Source organism: Sapajus apella, unplaced genomic scaffold (assembly GCF_009761245.1).
Source record: "Sapajus apella isolate SASKATOON/1434 unplaced genomic scaffold, GSC_monkey_1.0 scaffold14, whole genome shotgun sequence".
Taxonomy (NCBI): Eukaryota; Metazoa; Chordata; class Mammalia; order Primates; family Cebidae; genus Sapajus; species Sapajus apella.
Window position 1 is genome coordinate 30,968,846 of NW_022436954.1, and position 24,051 is coordinate 30,992,896.

The following is a 24,051-nucleotide window of genomic DNA, read 5'->3' on the forward strand; positions in this document are numbered from 1 at the left end:
GGGGGTGGGTAGGGGTGTGTGTGTGTGTGTGTGTGTGTGTGTGTGTGTGTGTGTGTGTGTGTGTGTGTGTGTTCCTTTTGCTATTGCCTTTGCTTTTGGGATGCTATAAAATTTCTTGCTCTTAGAAAATGTGTCATCTTCCTGCAGGAGCAGCAGCTCTGCACACTGTATCATAGGAACTGTTATGACATGCCTGTTTCCATAGTTACCACAGCAGTGGGGAGAGGTGTCTGTCAGGGACCAATTTACCTCTCCAGACAAGCACTGGCACCAAAGGAAAGGCACAGTACCCATAAATCTTAGGTAGAGCCAAAAATGGAGCAACACTGAGCAAAATAAAATTATATTAGATACCAAAAGTCATTACAAAAATTATGATATACATGAAAAGCCACCTATAAATAAATGTCTGTACTTTACCACACACACACAGGTATTTTCAACCTGCTATTAAACTGGCAATCAAAACAAATTTTAAAATAATTTACTTTGCCATGGAAAAACTTAAAATATAATAATAAACTTTATAAGAATATTTAAAAATCCATGAATTAAGCATAAATGTAGCTGATAATACCAAAAATAAGACTTTTAGCTTCTTTGTCTTCTTCAATAAAAATAATGGTGCTTCAGAAATACTTCTGCTAAAATAATACAAATGTAATGTAAATCATTTAGTAGCAAAAGCAATTAAAATCACTGTGGAAGAATTGTGAAAGGCATGATATGTAGAAATAAAATCATTTTATTTAAGTTAAACTAACCAGAATGTCTTTATTAGTGGAAATTTGGAGGAAGTTTTTAAAATTAGAGCTACAGAAAAACTGTTGTTATAAAATATTTAATATGGCAAATAAAAATATATTTTTTATTCAATAAAACAAAGCATAATACAATAAAATCTTAAGATAATTCTTAGTCATAAGGTAATTTGAAATTAAGGCCTGAATGACAGAAACATGAACAGTTTAAATAGAAAAGTACAAGCCTTGCAGATTTAAAAGTAATTCTCAAAATGTAGCTACTTAAGCCTAAATGCTACAAATGCATATTTAAAAATGATGTTGATAATGCATATGCATGTCTTATGTGCCTCCACTGAGAACTTAGCTGAAACTCTAAATACACAATAAAAGTCAAAGTAAGGCTGCTTGTGCTCTGCTTATTTACATGTTCTGTGCTTGAAAACAGCTTGTTCACTGTTTATTATTCTAAAACCTTCTAGGTTGCTCCCCAACCCCCGCACCCGAGAGAATTTGAAAACAACATAACAGGAATGATTATAAGACTTTGAAGCTATTTAATACCTGGGGATTGGATCCATCAAATCCTTCCTCATAAATGATGTTCTGGATAAACTGAAGCAGCTTTATGTAGCCATGGGTCAAAGAACTGTTGGTAAGAAGTGGTTCAAATACACAAATGGGTTATTACGCAGGAAGTATAACATCTATGTTAGAACATTAACTAAATAATTAAAAGGTATACATTTATTAGAGTACTTAAGAATCTGTCAAAATAGTATTACATAATCCTAAAATATGAAGTCAATACATACAGGGAATAAGTTACAATGCTCTATAATAACTTGCTCAGTGTTCTCGACATCATGGGAAGATAAATATCTGTGGAGACTACGATGACTTAATTATGTCAGGCTTAGTTACCTCCAAGAAAATTAATGATTTAATGAAGCAACCTAAAAGAAGAAGCCACTATAGCTTTTCAGGAGTAATCATACATAATTAACACATAGTTAATGAACTGCTATGCCAAGTACACCTGAATCAATGTCCTGATCACCTGAGCTCATCTGCCATCAAAGTTAATTTTCTTAGAACAAACTTCTAAAATAATAGTAATTTTAAAACTTGATCTTCTAAGACACATGAAGAAAAGTGAATATAATCTTCACTTCCTTTGTAAAAGAAGACAATGGGAGAATTTAAGAAGAAAGCCAAATTTACTTCCATATGAATACTAGCATTGATGTTATTGTTTTAAAATATTTTACAAGTGCTATGAAATATCTCAAAGAAAATTTAGTAAGCATGAAGAAAATCTGCTTTACATTAACTGAAGTTAAGATCCTACATAATGGACAATCTGTATGCTATGACTGAAAATTAATGCCATGATAATGAGGTTCTGGAGCATAGCAATTCCATAGACACTGAAGTGCCTAATGCTGTAAAAGCCGTAGGTGACCTTAAAATTATACAAGTATTTGCTTTACTGTGATTCTAAGTAAGCAATTATACAGGCAGAAGAAACATCCTAAAGAAAGAATGAAATATAATTTGAAGCATGAATGCAGCAGTATAGAATATAAAATGTTAAGAAATACAACAGATTGCTTAGTGTACAAAATCAATAGTAGGTGGTTCAGGAAAAATATATGTACGTCTCTATAAACATGTAATTGAACAGCCACAATAAACCCAAAAGTGTCTATCTTGCAAAAACAAAACAAACAAAAAGAATGCTGTTCTGTACAAAACAAATACAGTTCCAGGTAATGAAGCATTTGGTCGTTTGGCTATTTCTCATACAATTATTTCTCCATTTTCAGTGAAAATACTGTAGATTACACAGACACATTTTTTCATGATTGAGGAAATGTGTTTAAAAATAATATTCTGTAAGGGCAATTTCATGACTATTTCATATCTTAACACACATTTGTCTAGGCTAGCTCAATTTTTCAGAACATAGTGCTGCTATCTGAATGCGGTAGATTCAATTCTAATCTGGATCAATCCACTTTGCAAAAGGGGTAAAATCTGCAAGCTTTCAGATTATGAAATGAATTCCAGCCAACCATCTGATGAATGTCACTATGGGTTATAGAAGAGTGGATCAAAAATATAGCCAATGCATTCCAATCCACTAATAATAATTCTACCCCAAACCACTATTAGTTCATACAATAATAATAGAGGATCATGCAATATTCGTCTTTCTGTGTTAGGCTTATTTCATTTACCATAATGTCCTTCAGTTTTATCCATGTTGTCACAAATGATAAGATTTCTGTTTGAAGGCTAAAAGTCCATTGTGTGTGTGTATGCCACATTTTATTCATTCATCTTATGAACACTTAGGATGAATCCATATGTTGATTATTGTGAATAATGGTACAGTAAACACAGGAGTGTAAATATTTCTTCAACATACTGATCTTATTTCCTTTAGATATACAGACATGTGCTGCAAAGGGATGTTTTGGTCAATGATGGCCCATGTATACAACGATCATCCCATAAGATTATAATAGAGTTGAAAAATTCCCATCATCTAATGATGTTGTAGCCAATTACTTACATGTGTATGGCAATGCTGGTAAACAAATGGTCCTAAAAAGTACAGCACAGAACAATTATGTATGATACATAATAATAATACATGACTATTTTACTGGCTTATGTATTTACTATACTATACTTTTTATTGTTAGAGTATACTCCTTTTACTTATTAAAAAAAAAAAAGAAGCTGACTGTAAGATAGACTCAGGCAGGTCCTTCAGGAGGTATTCCTGAAGAAGGTACTATTATCACAAGAGATGACAGCTGTATGTGTTGTTACTGTCCCTGAAAACCTTCCAGTGGGGCGAGATGTGGCGATAGAAGACAATGATATTGACCATCATGCCCCTACATAGGCCTAGACTAATGTATGTGTTTGTGTCTTAGTTTTTAACAAAAAATTTTTAAAGTAAAAAAAATAAAAATAGTGTATTGGGGGAAACAGGGGAGGGACGGTGGGGGGTGGGGAGCTGGGGAGAGATAGCAAGGGGAGAAATGCCAGATGTAGGTGATGGGGAGGATGGCAGCAAATCACACTGCCACATGTGCACCTAGGCAACAATTTTGCATGTTCTTCACATGTACCCCAAAACCTAAAATGCAATAAAATAAATAAATGGGGGAAAAAAAAAGAATATAAAGAAATACTATTTTAGTACAATTCTATAAAGTGTGTTTTAAGCTGTTATTATAAGAGTCAAAAAGTGTTTAAAAATGTAAAAGTTTATAAATTAAACATGTTACAGAAGCTAAGGTTAATTTCTTATTGAAGAAAGTAAAATATTTTTAATAAATTTAGTGCAGCCTAAGTGTACAGTGCATAAAGTCTACAGTAGCATACAGTAGTATGTTAGGCCTTCACATTTACTCACTTCTCCCTCACTGACTCACCGAAAGCAACTTCCAGTCCTGTAAGCTCCATTCTTGTAAGTGCCTTATACAGGTGTACCACCTTTTAACTTTTAGACTGTATTTTTACTGAACCCTTTTTATGTTTAGAAACACAAATACTTGTATTACAATCACCTAGAGTATTCAGTCCAGTAACATGCTGTACAAATTTGCAGCCTCAGCCCAAGAGACTATACTATAGAACCTAGGTAGGTATACTGTAATATGTAGACTTGTGTAATTATACTCTATGATGTTTGTACAATGATGAAATTGTCCAATAATGTATTTCTCAGAATATATTTCCATTTATAAGTGTAAAATGACTGAGTGCTCAGAATCGGGTTGTTGGATATGGAGGTTCTGTTTTTGATTTTTAAGGAATCTCTATACTGTTTTCTGCAATGGCTGTACTAATTTATGTTCCCACCAACAGTATAAAAGGGTTCCTTTTCTCATATCATCTCTAATACTTATCTTCTGTCTTTTTGATAACAGTCATTATAACAGGTGTGAGGTGATATCTCATTGTGTTTTTAATGAACATGCTGATGATGAATAATGCTGATCACTTTTTCATATACCTGTTGGCCATCTGTATGGTGTCTTTTGAGAAATGTCTATTTTGATCCTTATCCCATTTTTAATTGGGTTGTTTTCATGCTACTGTGTTACTTGAGTTCCTTAATATATTGAATATGAACTCTTTTATTACATATATGGTTTGCAAATATTTCCCCCCATTCCATAGGTTATTTCCTCATTCTGTTGATTGTTACCACTGCTGTACAGAGTAGGGGGGGTTCTTTGATATGAAAATAAAAAGGAAGATGCAAAGGCAATATTTCTTAATTTCTTTTCTTTTTTTTTTTTTTTTTTTTTTGAGATGGAGTTTTGCTCTTGTTGCCCAGGCTGGAGTGCAATGGCGCAATCTCGGCTCACTGCAACCTCCATCTCTTGGGTTCAAGCAATTCTCCTGCCTCAGCCTCCTGAGTAGCTGGAATTACAGGCATGTTGCCACCATGTCTAACTATTCTATCATCAACAATGCTTAGAACTTTGTAAGTAATAAGGTAAATTCCCCTAATTAGATTTCTAGAAAAATAAACTCTTTGATAAGAAAATGAAGTGAAATAAATCAATACATTTAGGTATATCAGTTGTGAATTATAGCTTTTTCAATATATGGGATTAAATCATTTAAAACTGAAATCATTTATATGATATTGATATTAAAATACTAAGTACTCTTAATCACCATACGTTTCTTTGCCAGTAATATATGTACATATATTTTGGCTAAAAATAACTATCTTCTATTGACATCTAAAATTTTGTTTTGTTATTAAAATCCTTTACTTTTGAGAATGTTTACTCTTGTGTGTTTAGTAGTATAGGCACTGATAAAACAGGAGTTGGCAAGAAGTAAACCCATTTAAAAATATGATCCTGGCTTTTTTATTAATGTTTCCAAACATTTAACAAAGACTATGTTATCAACATATTTAAAACATGCTTCAAAAGCAGCACATTTCTAATCATTTTGTGATCACATTATATAAATTTGTATACTATTTTGCCTTATTTTCATACATTTTAAACAACTTTTATATTAAAATGATCTATTTGGGGGTTCTACAATGTGTCTTTAAAACTATTCGCTATACAAAGAACATAGAAACAATTACGAGAACTTTACTTTTTAGCTTTAAAATATCAAGCACTTAACATTTCTTCAGTAAAAAAAGTAAAATTGTTCCATGTGCATTTCTCATACTTCTGCTCTTATTACCATGTTGTTAAGTAAGAATTTATTTCTTCCTACTAATATATAAACATGGATAAAAGGGGCCAAATGACACAGATGTAAACCTCTTTTCTGATGACCAAGTTTAATATTTTTTAGAGATGATAGAAAAAAATGAAACTCACGCTTATCAATACTCTATCCCCCATCACTAATTTTCCGCAAGAGGTCTAAAACATATTTGAATCAGATAACTTTAATTTTTATCAACAAATTACATTGGTTTTACTGTGAAAAGTGGTTTTTCTATTCAATCTCATTAAGAAAGATAAAAGAATTAGCTGTAAGAAAAAGAATCAGATGTAATATATCTAGAAAAGAAATCAAGCACAGGTAGATGATAAATAACAGGTTAAATACTATAGTTTCAGAAACAATAAACAAAGGAATACTTAAGTCTTCAAAGAAACATTTCAAAATCTTTTAATAATTAAGAAAAAGAAAAAAAAGTCCATTCAACTGAGGGGTTTAATAAAAAAATTATTTAAATGTGAGTAAAGAACAATATAACACTGCTACCACCAACAAAAAACCTTGGGTAACAGGGATATGATTTTATCTCTGAAAAGTTAGAAAAATAAGATCATGTACAGGTGATATTAAAATAACTTGTTGATAAGTGAAAAATCTATACACAGATAACAGGCTCTTAGGGTGATTTTCAATAAGACTACCTGATTTTAATTATATCAACTGATAAAGTATTTGGTACATAGTAAATTATCAAAACACTTTTGCATCACAGTCACCACATTTGATGAATAGAGTAACCTTGTGAGGTAAGTATAGTCATTCTTCCCATTTTATGGTTATGATTTTAAGACCATTTTGAGGCTAAATAATTTTCCCAAGGCTGTACAACAATTAAGAGACACAAATGGCACTTAAAACTCAAACTTTCTAAAATTCAAATTACCTGCTCTTTTGGCTATACTAAGATAAAGCCCCAGAGTGACATCCAGATTCAGTGAAAAGCCTGTGGGTTCACTAATGTGGCCCAGAGGAAGTCTGAACATGGCTCCATTCAACACAGCCAAAAGAAGTATTCAGGTACCTAGTTATAGGAAGAGATTTCTCTTTTAGTTGCACTGCTGGAGGCCTCCACCTCCACTTAAAATGTACTCGGTGCACGATGTGTAAAGAAAACTCAATACTGAGAAGTGTAGACTTACAAATACATAAACTAGATATGGGTATTGTACAGTGGAATGTAGGTTTAAGATCTGGGTTCTAGTTTCACCTGTGTCAACATGTACATGTGCGGTAAATTGTTTAAATTTTCTGTTGTGGTCCTTGAAATTTCCTCACCTGTAAAGCCAAGGGTTGTACTAATCTATGACTTTTTATGATTTTTCTGATTAAAATCAGTCATTGTTGGGCTTTAAAAAATAATAACTTCTGGTGTATTTAAATATTGATTTAACTACTTGATAGAAACACTTAGGATGAGAAGCAGTTATCACTCCCAATTAAGATTAATTTAAAGTGAAGATGAAGCATTTTTGATATGATTATGCAAATAAACGAGAAAGTATAATTTGTATTACCAAAATTCTATTTACACATATATTTTAGGTATTCATCTATGACAAATACTGAGATACCCTTGTAAGGCAGTAGGTCCAATATTAAGTGTCTCAACTAATTGTATAAAATAGTTTGCTGAGCTAAAGCTATATTAGCATATAATTTGTATGTGAGTATAGAGACAGTGAAGTCTATTCACAAGTAATTTTCAAGTTAAAAATTTCATTACTGTTACCCTGAAGGCTGTCATTTACTGATTTATCTCCTCTGATGCTTTTCATCTAAGAATACTGAATCTGATTATCTTCACCATGGATGTTCAACTAAGAACATATAAAGTCTAAGAACGTATTGAGGGCACCAAGAAGAGCAATGACCAGCAGAGACCTCTGGGCCACAGTTCAGAAAATATTAAGAATACGAGGATGCACAAATTACATGTATGGGCTAAGCAATCCATGGTCTGACAAGGATCCTATTAAGAGAGGTTATGATCCTTCATGAAAAATAACTCAGCTTGACATCACTCTGACTTCCTTCAATTACTGATGTAAATAAGTTTTTAGGCTATGTCTCCTATTATCCTTCACTGTGGCTGTTTTCTATCCAATTCTGGGTCATGACTCATCTTTCTAACACTCTGGCCTTTCAGTTTTTTGATCTCTCTTCCAATGATCTTATCTCCATTCTATTTAAGTTGATCATACCCCTGGTCGTTTCTTAGACCATGTCATTATCAATAACTGCCATACCTCTATAATTTCAATTTCATGCACATCCCTCTACATAACATCTACTTTCTTTTTACCTAGTACCCAAATGCAACCATTTGACCCTGCTGAGATCTCTATATCATCGTCTACCACATAACGGTCAATTAATAAACCATCTCGATCCATGGTCAATCCTTATCTTCACTTCCTTGCTCTTCTCTTGCTTTGTCATACTTACTGCTATTCTGGTTAAACACAACTCTCTGTCTACTCCACACTTGTCTCAGTGTAGCTAAAAATGGCCAGAGAAACAGACTGGTATGACTTTAATTTCATGACCACAAACCTCAATAGGCCCTTAAGGCTATTCATACTATATATACCCTCACTCTCCTAAACGGCAATGTCATACTTTCTTTTTTGTTGTTGTTGAAATCTCCAGTATCTCTTCCTTCATCTTCATTATAAGTTTCTAACCTTTCACTGAGAAAACAGAAGCAGCCAGAAGGGACACCTACCACTACGTTTACCTATCTGCTATGGTTTGAATGCTCGTGTCCTCACAACATTTATATGTTGAGCCCTAATATGCAACAGTGTTAAAGGTGAGAACTTGAGAACACATGGAGATATAGAGGAAAAGAACATACACTGGGGTCTTTTAGAGGGTGAAGGGTAGGAGCAGGGAGAGGATCAGGAAAAATAACTAATGCGTACTAGGCTTAATACCTGGATAATGACATAATATGTACAACAAACCCCCATGACACAAGTTTACCTATGTGGCAAACCTGCATTTATACACCTGAACTTAAAAGTTAAAAAAAAAATAACATTAAAAAAAAATAAAAAGAAGTGAAAACTTTGGGAGATGATTAGGTCATGAGGGTGAAGCACTCATAAATGAGATTAACACTCTCTTTTTTTTTTTTTTTTTTTTTTTTCTTTGAGACGGAGTTTCGCTCTTGTTACCCAGGCTGGAGTGCAATGGCGCGATCTCGGCTCACCGCAACCTCTGCCTCCTGGGTTCAGGCAATTCTTCTGCCCCAGCCTCCCGAGTAGCTGGGATTACAGGCACGTGCCACCATGCCCAGCTAATTTTTTGTATTTTTAGTAGAGACGGGGTGATTTTAGTAGAGACGGGGTGATTAACACTCTCTTAAAAGAGGTCTATGGGAACCTGTACTCCTCTTCTGCCATGTGAGGTTATAGAGAGAAGACACCTATCTATGAAGAAAGATGGCCCTCACCAGAACCTGACTATGCTGGCACCCTTATCTTGGGACTTCACAGCCTTCAGAACCATAAGAAATACATTTCTGTTATTTATAAGCTGCCCAGTTTATGGTATTTTTGTTATAGCAGCCAGAACAGACTAAGACATCACCCATTGGCATGTGTGCCAAAATATATGCTCTAACTTCTCACATGCTGCCATATGTGAACTATCTAAACTCCTATACTAAGCCAGTAACTCCACTTGTACACAGGCCTCATACCATAGATTATCACTTGGGTAATTCTTTCCTCTCTCTCCTCCATTATTAAGTTCTCTTTTTCTACTGATTGTTTCCTATAAACATACTGTTGCCTCTCCCTTGAAAAAAATAAAAACATCACTTGTTCCATCTCCTCTGCCAGCTACTACTCTATTTCTCTGCACCAAACTCCCTTGAATTTTCAAATATTGGGTATCTCCAATCCTCAACATTTTTATTCAAATCCATTACAAGTAGGCTGTTATAATACCCATCCCATCCATTAAAACTGCTTTTATTATGGTGACTGATGACCTCCAATGGCTAAATTCAATTGGTCTGTTTTCTTTTATTGAGTAACAACTTTACTGAGACAGAATACAGATACCATACAATTCACCCACTGAAAGTGTACAATTCAATGGTTTTGGTATATTGACAGCTATGCAAGTTATTATCAAAATTTTAGAATATTTTCATTCCTTCAAAAAGGAATCTCATACCTGTTTCATCAACTCCCTTCAATTCTCCCAGCTGTAAGGAACCCACTAATCTACTTTCTGTCTCTCTATATTTCATATTATTATGTCATATAAATGAAATCATGTAATATGTTATCTGTTATGACTGGTGCTATGGTTTGGATGTCTTGTCCCTCTAAAACTCATGTTGAAATTTAGTTGCCATTGTTACAGTATTAAGTGGTGGGACCTTTAAAGGTGATTTGGCCATAAGGCTCCACCGTCATGGGTAGGATTGGTGCCAGTAAAAAAAGGTGAGTTCAGTCCTTTCTCATTCTCTTGGTTCTTCCATTCTTTTGCCATGTGAGGAACAGGGTTCCTCCCCTCTGGAGAAATACAATGTTCACGGTACCATTCTGGAAGTGGAGACTAGGTCCTTAACAGACACCAAACATGCTAGCAACTTACCCTTCGACTTTTAAACTTTCAGAACTATAAGAAATACATTTCTATTGTTTATAATTACTTAGTCTATGGTATTGTTATAGTAGCACAAATCGGACTAAGACAATTGGTTTCTCTCACTATAATGTTTGAAGGATTCATCTCAGTTGTATACCCTGTATCAATATTTCATTCCTTTTTATGACAGAATAAATATTCCATTGTATGGATATACCATATTTTATCCATTCATCAGTTGAAGAACATCTGGGTGTTTCCACTTGTGAGCTATTATGAATAATGTTGTTATAAACATTTATGAAGAAGTTTTTACTTTATTATACACAGTTTTAATTCTTTCAGTCATATGCCTAGGAGTAGAATTTCTGGGTCAAATGGTAACTTTATGTTTAACTTTCTGAGAAATGCCAGAGCATACCAGTTCAAAAGACTGTACTATTTTATGTTCTCACCAGCTGTGTATGAGGGTTCTGATTTCTTCACATCCTTGTCAACACTTGTTATTATCCGATTCTTTCCTTCTAACTATCCTAGAGGATTTGAAGTGGTATCTCATTGCGTTGTTGCATTTTTTTTTGGCTTGGAATAAATTTATTTGTCGTTTTGAGTATTTCTTCATATGGTTTTGATTTATCTTCTATTAACAGAATATGCTGAACTTTTAATCCAATCTCTTTTTTTTAAATTGTGGTTAAAAAACCCATATAATATAAAATTTACTATCTTAACCACTTTTGAATATACAGTTCAGTAATGGTAACTATATACAACAATAGATGTGTTGCACAACTTAACATCATGTTAAACAGATCTCCAGAACTTTCTTAACTTGCAAAACTGAAACTATATATTCATGAAACAACAATTCCCCATTTCCCTCTTTCCCTCAACCCCCGGTAGCCATCATTCTGTTTTTGGTTTCTGCGAATTTAACTAATTTAGATATCTCATATGAGTAGAATTATATTTATCTTTTCTTAATTGGTTTATTTCACTTAGTACAATGTCCTCAAGGTTCATCCATGTTTTAATATGTATTTTGCATAGGTATTTATATATGAAATATGTATTTCCTTCATTTTTAAGGCTAAATAATATTCCATTATATGTATATATTACATTTTATTAATTCATAGGTTGGTAGACATTTGGACTACTATCACCTCTTGGCAACTGTAAATAATGCTGCTATGCACATAGGTGTGCTATTATCTCTTCAAATCCCTGTTTTCCATTTTTTTGAACATATTCCTAGAAGTGATATTGTTGGATCATAGGGTTTTGAGAAACTGCCACACTGTTTTCCATAGCAGTTACACCATTTTACAATCCTAATAGTGTACAAAGGTTCCAATTTCTCCACATCCTAAACAACACCTGATCTTTTGTTCCTTTTTATGTTTTCCTTTCCTATTTTTATCCTAATAGATGTGAGTGGGTATCTTGCGGTTTTTGACTTGCATTTATCTAATGATGAGTGATACTGAGCATCTATTCATATACTCGTTAGCCATCTGTATATCATCTTTGGAGAAATGTCTATTCAAGTCCTTTGCCAATTTTATAAAGTCAGGTTATTTGTTTTTATGTTGTCAAGTTGTAGGAGTTCTTTATTCTGGATATTGGCCTCCTATCAGATATATAATTTGCAAATATTTTTTACCATTCCTTACGTTGCCTTTTTACTGTTGATTGAATCCTGTGAAGTACAAAAGTTTAAGTTTGATGTAGTCCTATTTGTCTATTTTTGCTTTTATTTCTTGTGCTTTTGGTGTCATATCCAGAAAAGAATGACCAAATCCAAGGTTATGAAGTATTTCCCCCATGTTCTCTTCCAGGATTTTTATAGTTTTGAATCTTTATGTTTTAGGTCTTTAATCCATTTTAGTTTTTGCATATAGTGTATGACAAGTATCTAGCTTCTTTGTTTTTTTTTTTTTTTTTTTTTTTCATGCATGAAGATACCCAGTTTTCCTATTTGTTTAACAGTCCCTGTGAGTAATCTTGGTAACCTGTTGAAGATTACTTGACCATATATGCCAGATTTTTTTTCTGGGCTATCTATTCTATTGGTTTGTATATCTGTCCTTATATGTAATTTTTACTTTATACCACACTGTTTTAATTACTGTAGCTATGTAATATGTCCTAAAATTAGGAAGTATAAAACCTCCAACTTTGTTCTTTTTCAAGAATAATATGGCTGTTTGGGGTCCCTTGAGTTTTAGTCCCTATGTAACTTCATATGAACTAAATCTGTTGTTTCTATTTCCTTCTTTTCAAACTTCATAGGATTTTAGAAGAATTAAATGAGATAACAAATGTAATATGCTAAGAACAGTACTTGATGGAAAAATCAGTTCCCAATAACTGTTACGATTAATCCACATGAGAGCATTATAATATCGTAATGCTCCAGCTGCAGGATGGGTGGGATGACTAGACGGAACAAGGTATGCAATAAAAGAGGTATGAAGGGATGGGACTAGTACAAAATTACCACCTGCTAAGTGAGTAGCAATAAGGACAATATGTTATCAAATCTTTTAATTCATTTTTCGAAGTGAGCTAAGTTGTGTGGGAGAAACATGGAATACAGCTATTCTCCATTTAGGGGTCTACAGCTAAGGGGAACTGATCTCCAAATAATCTTTTCTTAAATGAAAAAGTGGGATAGGGAAAAAAAAAAGCTGATTGTATTCAGATGAAAAATATTTGCCCAAATGTTACATTTTTTCCAAAGTAGAAATAATCTTACTGATTTATCTGTTAACAAAATGTTTCTTATAACAAATAAACAGAAATAATAATTATGATGGCTAAAATTCATTATCCCTTTACTATGCCAGCTCAGCCACTGTATGCTAAGTGCTATCTCTTTGATTCTGGTTTACATTTTTTTTGATGTAGCGAGATTTATTGGCCATTTCTGTATCTTCTCCTGAGAATATCTTCTTAACACCTTTTGCTCATTTTGAAGTAAGGTATTCAACATTTTCTTATCCATTTAAAAATTATCATAATTTACTGAAATATACGCATGTATGTTTGTAATTTTAAAAAATTTGAAACCATCTCACACTTACAGAAAAGTTGCAAATATAGAACAAAAAATATTTTTTCTTGTGCCACTTGAGAGTAAGTTGCTGACCTGATGACTTATCACTTCTTAATAATTTAGGATGTGATTCCTACAAACAAGGACATTCTTCTAGAGGAGACTAATACAACCTTGTGACTTGGCATATTGATAAAAGTAGGAAACTGATACTACCATATAATCCGAACACCCCATTCAAGTTTTACCAGTTGTTCCAATATCATCCTATACAGCAAAATGACTTAGTTTAGAATCACATGTTGCATTCAGTTGTCAGGTGTTCTCTTCAGTCTCCTTCAATCTGGAAGTTCCTTAGATTTACCCTAACTTTCATGATCTTGACACTTTTGAAGATTATAGTCCAGATGTTTGGCAGAATGTTTCCAATCTGGATTTGTGTGATGCTTCTTCATGATTAGATTTAAATTATTAATTTTTGGAACAAATATCACAGAAATATTGCTGTGTTCTCCTTGCATATTATCTGGTGATACATGCTCTTGTTTTCCCCCATTACTGGTGATGTTAATTAAGGTAGTTCTTCTAGTCTTCTCCACTGTAAAATTATTCTTTTCCCCTTTGTAGTTAGTAAGTATTTTGTGGGAAGGTACTTTCTGGCTATGTATCTTGTACCTCAAAAATTTTCAGTTTATTCACTTATTTATTTACGTACTTATAGCCTCCTATTTTATTATATCCATTACTATCATATATATACTGATGCTCAAATTGGCCAACATGCCCAGTGAGAGCTCCTTTGAGCTGGCTTCTGTGTCTTTTTGATATGCCATCATCATTCTTTAAGAACTTCTACACATAAAAAGATATTCCAGGCATATCTTTTTCTTTCTCTTCCATCAACCATTTCTCTAAAGAGTCCCAGTGCCATTGAGTGGAGAATAACATTTAGAGCTGAGCAAGAGATATACTCAATACTATTTTCTCAACTCCAAGAATTTAAGACATTCATTCATGTTTTCTGTGATTATTTTTATAATTTCATTTATTGTATTTGAGTCTTTAACTCTATGGGAATATAGTATGATGCGAGATATAAGGCCAGAATTTCACTATTTTATTACCAAATGTTTAGGCCCATAATTTGAAATCCCTTCCATCATTATAAAAATGACTCTTATTCAGGCTGGGCAAGGTGGCTTATGCCTCTCAGCACTTTGGAAGGCTGAGGCAGGCAGATCACTTGAGGTCAAGAGTTTGAGACCGGCCTGGCCAACATAATGAAACCTCATCTCTACTAAAAATACAAAAAAATTAGCCAGGCATAGTGGTGTGTGCCTGTAATCCCAGCTACTCAGGAGGCTGAGGCAAGAGAATTGCTTGAACCCAGGAGGTAGAGGTTGCAGTGAGCTGAGATCACTCCACTGCACTCCAGCCTAGGTGACAGAGTGAGACTCTGTCTCGAAAAAAAAAAAAAAAGAAAGAAAGACTGTTCATCATAAAAATTCAAACATATAAAACAAAAAACTTATCCAGAATCTACCACCCAGAAGCAAATATTGTGAACAGTTTAGTGATTATCCTGTAAGATATCTCCCTATACCAGTCCTTCCTTTTCTCAATGAGAAAAGTGACTGCAGGACGTTAAGAAGTATACAGAGAAAAATGTTTTTCATTCTAAAAAGAAGACTATTTTACCAAGAAACTAATGTAAAGAGGATTATGATTACTATGTATTTCAAAAATGTTTGGCATTTCCCTCACAGCCTTTCAAATACTAATGTATACTATGAATCATTTAGATACTCTAAGAAGGGGATTTAGTTTGCAGTCTTTCATGAGCTTATTTGACTGCATATTACTAAGTTTTCGGAAGCTAAATTAACATCTCCTGAATTAGTGTTAGAAAAGAATTTGGGATAAGCTATATAAAATTTTATGTAAATAGGGTTGTACTATTTATCCTATTTCTATCATCTGCTTTTTCACTCCATTATATCATGGATGCAAAGCCCAGTAACCACCCCTGATCTCTTATATAGAAAAAGCTTCTGCAGAGCCACCTCTCTATAACCATTGCTGCAGTTTTTACAGCTACCATTAGCCTTAGACCTTAATGAAAGCCACAGTGCCCACCACCCTCCAAGGGACAACCGAATCCCCCTTGGAAGGTGGTAGACCCTTGAGCCTAACCAAATAAAGCTGCAGCTTAGAATCTTTTCTTCAATATTTGGGAAATTTGGTTGGTATTCTCTTTGTTATCCAACATCACTTTCAAATCACTCCTCCTTCCATTTCCTAGGAAAACAAAACCAACAAACAAATCCATGCTACTTTTATATACAGCTAACCCCTAGCCATTCTCCTTATAAGTTTTGCTGTTTTCATCAAGCTCCTGGACATTTTCCTCACTGTTAATTGAAGACTCTGAATCTGGCTTACAGTCCTAATTCACACATCTTATTCTCACCCAATATTACTTATCTTAGTAGCCTGCTTTGTTCATTTACCTCCATTATTAAAATTAGTAAATCTACTACCAGTGTACTGCCCCTTCTCTTGACATATACATACATATATGTATATATACTACCAGTGTACTGCCCCTTCTCTTTATATATACACACACACACATATATATATATATATATCTCTCAACAGCAGTTATTGTCAACTCTTTTTCTTCAGCGTAAAGTTCATGGTCCAACATTTTGCTCACTATTTTTAATCACTTAAACTTCTTTGCTCTTTGTCCTATTGACTCTACTTGGCAAAATTTCAACCCTGCTTATACCAGGGAATCTGAACACAGATGCAAGAAAGTCACACAATAGGATAGACTGGCACCACCACAACCATTTGAGAATTCTGTAGTCAGTGTATTCTTCCAGTCTATGAAATAACTTTAAAATAACTTTAAAAAGTTTTTCCATTTAACCCAATCTCCCAAGAGGTAAGTAACCATTCCCTAGTGGATAACTATGCCTATTATTTCACTGAGTAAAGAGAAATCATCAGTTCATATCTTCAGAAACTGCTTTCTTTTCTACACCTTCATCTATTTCCTCTTTACTGAATTTTTTGCATTGACATTTAAACAAAACAGAGCAGAAAAAAGCTTATTTCATCCCAAACCCCTTCCAATTATTGTTCTTTCTTTGTCCTTAACAAAAAAATAAAAATTCCTGAGAGAATATTATCACCCACCTGAACTCACCTCCACATAACTCTTTCCATCACTCACACTATTTCAGCTACAATAGCCTTTTAAATCCTTGACAACGCGAAGTTCCTTCCTTTATTAGCACATCTGCTATTCCTCCTTACAATAATACTTCTTGGTCCAGTGCCCTTTGCATGATTACCTTCTTCTCAGATGGGTCTCGGTTAAAACGTTTACACTTAAAAAGACTTTGAGTGAACACAACTCAAGGTATACCCACTGCCCTCTCTCCCCACTTAGCTTCTCCCATGAAAAATGTTCTTTTTCTTTATATTTAACGACATATATATTTGTTTGCTTGTTTTTTTTTAAAAATTATGCACTTTCTTATTAGACTGTAAACTACACATGGCAAGGTTAACATCTGCTTTGTTCACTATAATAATCTAGAACTTGTCATAATGCTAGGCTCATAGCAGGTACTCAAGTTCATAGAAGGTGTTTAGATTAGGAAAAAGCTTTCAATAAATATTATTGGCTATATGATTATGCTTACTTACTTCAGTAGACTGGACAATCCTAGTTTTAATATCAGAATCCTGGAAAATATTCTTGATATTCCCTTTACCCTTTCCCCAACCCCAATGAGATCCAGTGAGATCAGAGAGATAGCTAGCAATCAGATTAGGTAGGGCCATGTAGGGTTGTGGATTTATTATCCTGGATGAGATGGGGAATCAATGGAGGGTTTGATCCAGAGTAGTGATAAGAGCTGACTTATCCTGTAAAACTGGACTGTCTAAGAAGATAGCCACTAATTATATATAGCTACTTAAATTTAAATTAACTAAAGAAAAATAAAATTAAAATTCAGTGCCTTGGTCTTAATAGTCACATTTCACGTATTCATTCGCTGCATGTGGCTAGTGGCTGCTATATTATACAGCACAGATACTGAAAACCTTCCATCACTGCAGAAAATTCTATTGGACAGTGCTATGTTGAAAGAGTCACTTGGGCTATTTTGGAGAAAAACAGGAGCTAAGAAGGGAGCAAGGACCAAAGAGCAAAGAGCAAGACCAATTAGGAGGCTATCCCAACAACTATGGCAAGAAATGTGGGTAACGCATGTTAACATGTAGAGGTGAAGGTTGCAAAAGTGGTATCTGGATATATTTTAAAGATACAGTTGACAGGATGCTAATAGACTGGATGCAGAGAGAGAGAGAGAGAGAGAGAGAGAGAGAGAGACAGACAGAGAGGAGTCAAGGGTCAAAGATTACATTATTGAAGGAAGAGCAGCAATCTGGAAGGATATATACATAAACATAACTATGGAGAAGATGACTGGGATTAGGAATAGGTCAATAAGGTGGGAAATAATAAAACAAAATCCATGCATACCAGTGATGGTGGATACAATGCGTGAACTGAGGAACAAGATGATCCACTTAACTTGGTGTAACTGATGGCCCCTTTAAAGGGCACGAAGAAAAAATAAGGCGTACACACAAGCAAGCAATTTCTCTCTATTGGTCAAGAGGAGGCCCAGCCACTATCCTAAGTGAAATGCAGAAACAGATAACCAAATAACTGCATGTTCTCACTTATAAGTGGGAGTTAAACATTGGTATACATCGACATAAATGTGGGAACAATGAACACTGGGGAATACAGGAGGGGAAAGGGAAGCAAGGGTTGAAAAACACCTATTGGGTACTATGCTCACTACAAGGGTCAAAATTCTAGATTACTATAATAATCTAGAACTTGTGTATCAAACCTGCACATGTACCCTTTGAATCTAAAATAAAAGTTGAAAATAAGGTAAAAAACAAAACAAACAAAAAATGAAGCCCAGGATAACAGTCTTCTCTCTAAATTTTCAAATATGATCTTTATACTTTAGTTGTATCACTAGCAGCTAAGCAGACAGGCAAAATCCCTCTTCACACTTACATGATGCCTTTCTATCAGTTCTGAGATTTGCACTAATGTATTATTAACCATATCCTTTTAATAAAATAGTTTATAGTATACTTCTATAACTATATGCTTTCCAAATTTTTAATCTTAGATGCTTTCTTCTATAATTCCTTTCTTGTTAGTGTAGATTTTCTATTTTCTTGAGACAATGGTCTTGCTCTTTTGCCCAGCTGGAGTGTAGTGGCATGATTACAGTTTACTGAAGTCTTGGCCTCCTGGTCTCAGGTCATCCCCCACCTCAGTCTCCTGAGTAATTGGGACTACAGGCATGTGCCACCATATCTGGCTTTTTTTTTTTTTTTTTTTTTTTCTCGTATAGAGTGTTTCACTGTGTTGCCCAGGCTGGTCTTGAATTCCTGAGCTCAAGTGATCCTCCTGCCTCGACCTCCCAAAGTGCTGGGATTCCAGGCATGACTCATGCCTGGAATCTTTAATCTTATATTTAGACTTTTGAATATACTGTGGTTCTTTGCTTTTCAATCTAAAAGGCTTGAATTTTTGAAATAAAATATTCTCTTACATGAATATGTTTCAGTTTTTGATTTTATCCCAGCAAATCTTCATGCTTAGTATAAGGCTGTAGTAAATCTGAGTTAGTACTATGTTTTGCGCATTGATCCGTTAATTCATCACCCATGGACCGAACACCTGTGCTCTAGATTTAGGGTGAAAAAAAGCTGAAGAAAGCAAAACACTTTTCCTCGAGGATTTCCAAGGCTCGAGGGGAAAGATAAGCATGTAGACAAGATAAAGAATTACAGTGTCATGTGTTAAGTGTCCTGATAGAAATATGAACAAAAGTAAGTAGAAATGTATGAGGAGCACAGTTACAATTTGTCTAGGAAAACATTATAGAAGACTTATATTGAAATTCCATTTAAACTGGTAAAGAAACTTGGCAGGATGAGAAAAATGGGATGACTTCCTCTTTTCATTGTTTTCACTTACAAATTCTCCTAGACAGATAACTGGTTCTCACAGAATTCAATTCATTCAATTTAATTAGTAGAAGACTCAGCCAATTGAAGAAACTACTGGCTATTATTAGGATAAATACATTAAAATAAAATCTTGAAATTCAAAGAAACATATCAAAATAAATTCATTCTATTGACTACCAACTGTACACAAACTCGATATTCAAGATCTAACATAGTTCAGGCTGTGCAATAGTTTCAATTGGTCCCCTACAAAATTCAAGTGTTGTCAATGTGATAGTATTAAGAGATGAGGACTTTAAGAGGTGATTATGCCACAAGGGCTCTTCTCTCATGAATGGGATTAAGGCCTTTACATAGAAGGCTTCATACAACATCCGGCTAGCTTGCCTTTTCACCCTCTGCCATGTGAGAACACATCATTTCTCTCCTTTGGAGAACACAGGAAAAAGGTGCCACCTTGGAGAGAAAGTGTTAGTCTCATCAGACAACCACATTGCCAGCACTTTTATTTTCTCATAGATCTGGAGGATAGAAAGTTCAAGATTTAATTTCTGTCTTTATAAATTACCCTAGTCTCAGGTATTTTGTTACAGCACCACAAATAGGCAAAGACAGGTTGCCATAACAAAATACCACCCGGTGGCTTAAACAGAAATTTATTTTCTCATAGTTCTGGAGACTGGAAGTACAAGATCAACATGCAGGCAGGGTTGGTGTCTGGTGAGGGCTCTTCTCTTGGGTTGCAGACAGCAGCCTTCTTGCTGTGTGCTCACATGGCCTTTCATTCCTGCATGCCCCAAGATAGAGTGAGAGCTTCAGTGTCTCTCCCTCTTTTATAAAGATACCAATTTTATCACACCAAGGTCCCACCCTCACAAACTCACCTAAACCTAATTACTTCCCAAGAGCCCCATCTCCAAATATCATCCCACTGGGGGTTAGGGCTTCATCATATGAATTCTGGGGGAACACAAACATTCAGTTGGTAGCAACAGGTTAAGCAATATGTTAATATAATTATTAATCAGTAAGAAAGCTGACACTGAAAAATGGCAGTGTCTTTCTAGGAAGGAAACCAAACTATGCTTGGACATACTTGTTAGCAAAGCTTAATTAAAAAAAAAAAAAAGTAAAAAGTAAAAAATCTTAAGACTACAGAATTATTCTCAAAACCAGCTTTTTAAATTATTTTGTGACTCAGATTATCTGATTTATGATAGTGAAATATCCAAACAAAACTATCTTGATAATATTATTGCGAAACATCTCAGATCTTTATACTGTGGCTTTCATTTGAAAATTTAAACTGTATGTATACATATTTAATATAGGCAAACCTACTAATCATTTTAAATTAGTTATTGTAATTTTAAATGATCTGCAGTTTTTCTTATTGTAAAAATATCTTTACTTGTTTTAATAGCACCTTTAGAAATTATAAAATTATATATTATATCCTCACATATGATAGTAGGACATAGCTATATCCTCTAGCCTTAATTACAGGAAAAGTATAGATGACCGTAAGGCTTAGCTTTATTGTTTTATAAATGAACCAGTAAAGTTCGTTTTAGTGAAATGAGCACAAGCTTTTCATAAATTAAAATAAATCTCACATAGTAAAGTGCCCATCCTGAAAATTAATATAATTACACATTTAAAGCTTAATTACACTTAATTAAGCATTTAAGTTTAATATGAAATAAATAAATAATCAGTTAACTCTATGAAATGAAATACTGGCTTGATAATTAAAATCTATAAATTTTCTTATTCTTTACAAAACTGCTAGTTCTTACAAAACACTCAGAAAATATGTATTTTAAAGACTAGAGAATTATATCTTCATCGCTGATCAAGGAGTAATTTTTCTGGCACCTAGGTTGGTGGGTTGTACATTTACTGTCTCAGTAAATGGAGGCAGCATGGTACAAAAAAAAAAGAGCAGACATTTTAGAAAGTGGGGTTTGGGTGTTAGCTCAGTCACTGACAGCCTACAACAGTGGGAGAATTACTTAGCAACTTGCACCTGAAATTCCCTATAAAATGGGGTTAAATTCTCTTGGAGGGTTGTTGACAGAATTTAAAGAGTTATCCCATAGTCAAACGTCTGGAAGAGTATCTGACTTGGAAAAGATATGTGACAAATGCTAATACCCTCACTACCCCAGCTGCTGAGTAAATGAAGAATAACACTGTACTTTCTGGTGTAAAAAAAAGTATTGCCCTTAAAATGCATAATTTTTTAAATCACAAAAGTAACACCATATTACTTTTCATTTAAATACATCAAACATAATATACATTTCACATTTATTTTCCTAAGCACTCTGTCAATGGAGACAGGCTAGCATTATTGCTAACACAGGCATCTGAATCAGGGAGAATTTACTTTGAACCTTGGTTCCACTCTTTACTACTATTTGAGAAATTATAGAAAAATTACCCTGACCTATTTCGCAAGCTTATCTGTAAATGCATGTTTGACTCAAAACTCAGAAATAGAAAAATCAATATAATAATTCAAACTTAACAAAAAGTTAGTGAGGTGGTAAGGCAGGTGGTATTTTCCCTTCTCCCCAACTCCAATTATTCACATGAAGATGCTGATTTTCACTGATTTTAGGTGATTTGCCCAAGGTTAAGAGTAGGATGAACTCGATATCAGAATCCAGATTTTAAAAATTTCTTTATCAGTGCTTATTTCTCCATGACACAAGAAGGGAAAGGTGAAATATATCAAAATCTTCTGAAGCAGTGAAGCAAAAAAGAAAGATAAATCTGACAGATTAAGCCTGGTTCTATCACCTAATAATTAAAATTCAGAGAGCTCAGTTCTGTGAATTTCAGTATCTTCTAGAAAATGGGACTACATACTTCTGGAAAATGGGACTACATACATATGAATACTACCTAACCCTGTATAGGGTTAATATAAGGATTATAGATGACAACAAATGTAAAGTGCCTAACAGAGTGGCTGACACATAGTAGTAATACATTAATGATAGCTATAAATGCTAAAGCAGCATCAAAGCACCACTTTTGCTAAGTCTCTATCCATAGATTGGAGAACTACATAATAAAGTGAACATTCTTTGGAAACATTTAATAAGAATGAGTACAGTAGTCTCCACTAAATTCTCAGGTATTATTTTTAGAACAGAGACTATAAATTTTAAGTTATTTCAGTTCATAACACCTTGCCTATTAAATCTGCATTTAATAGCTCATCTCATTTTGAACATGGTTTTACAAGTGCTTATGAAAATATAAGTGACAATCTATTCCATAATTTCCACAATCTATTTCCATAATTCCATTTTCTATTTCATAATGCAATAAAAATTGAAATTAAATATTCTTAACACTTTATAACATACATTATTCAATGTCAAATCCAGTAATTTTCAGAGTTTTGTCTTAATAACGTTACTGGCAGTATAAACATGTTGGATTGTTTTGGTACTTACAACCTAAATTCTAAGTCACTTAAAATTATACAGATTGTTTTATTTACAGCATAGCCAGAAATAGCCTTCATAAATATTGTAAAATATATACTTGTTTACTCTCTAAGAAAGTATATGCCAAAAAATTAAGCAAACGGCACTAGTTTGTATTATTTTTCACTGTTATTATTATCAATACATATTTATTAGGTGTCTATTTGCATTTAAACCTGAAAGATACTGGTTTAGAACTGTTCTACATTTTCTTGAAAACAGTACTTATTATAAATTTGGTGTCCTGACTTTTCAAGTTGCAAATCAGAGTAATAGTAGTTTCAGCAGTTACAGAACCAGAGAAAAAAGAAAACCACACATAATGCAACACTATGAAAAATATATAGAACTGAAATTACAAATTATATAGAAAACTATTATTTATTATTAGGATATTTAACCTTATACATGTATTCTTTTGAAAATGTGTTAAAAATGAATTCTACTAATATTTGAAATCAGTTTTTGTTATTAAATGGGTCATTAACTTACCAGGGTTCTACTTTGAGAGTTGAAGATATTTTCTCTGGAAGAAAAAATCCATGCCATTTTGAAGCCTCAATTAGTTCTTGTGGTATTCTTTTTGATGCATCGTAATAGTGACCAAATCTTGAAGATGATACTGGTCCAATCTGCTAAAATAAACCCCATACTGGCTGTTAAACAATTATTTTTAAACTATAATTTATTTGTCCTACATTCTGCAAAACAATGACACATTTATGCATTTTAAGCTAATAAGGAAGAA

General features: G+C 33.8%; 1 protein-coding gene across 6 annotated transcripts in view; it reads right to left on the reverse strand.

Moving 5' to 3' along the window:
- Nucleotides 1-24,051, reverse strand: part of ELP4 (elongator acetyltransferase complex subunit 4) — a 249,766-nt gene that overhangs the window by 154,762 nt on the left and 70,953 nt on the right. For 4 of the 6 annotated variants that reach the window (XM_032282329.1, XM_032282331.1, XM_032282332.1 and 1 more), the window contains 2 exons: nucleotides 23,796-23,938; nucleotides 1,308-1,392 (listed from right to left, as the gene is read on the reverse strand). In XM_032282329.1, the coding sequence (XP_032138220.1) occupies nucleotides 1,308-1,392; nucleotides 23,796-23,938 (228 nt within the window). The remainder of the gene's footprint in view (nucleotides 1-1,307; nucleotides 1,393-23,795; nucleotides 23,939-24,051) is intronic. The other 2 variants (XM_032282333.1, XM_032282330.1) reach the window with 1 other exon arrangement.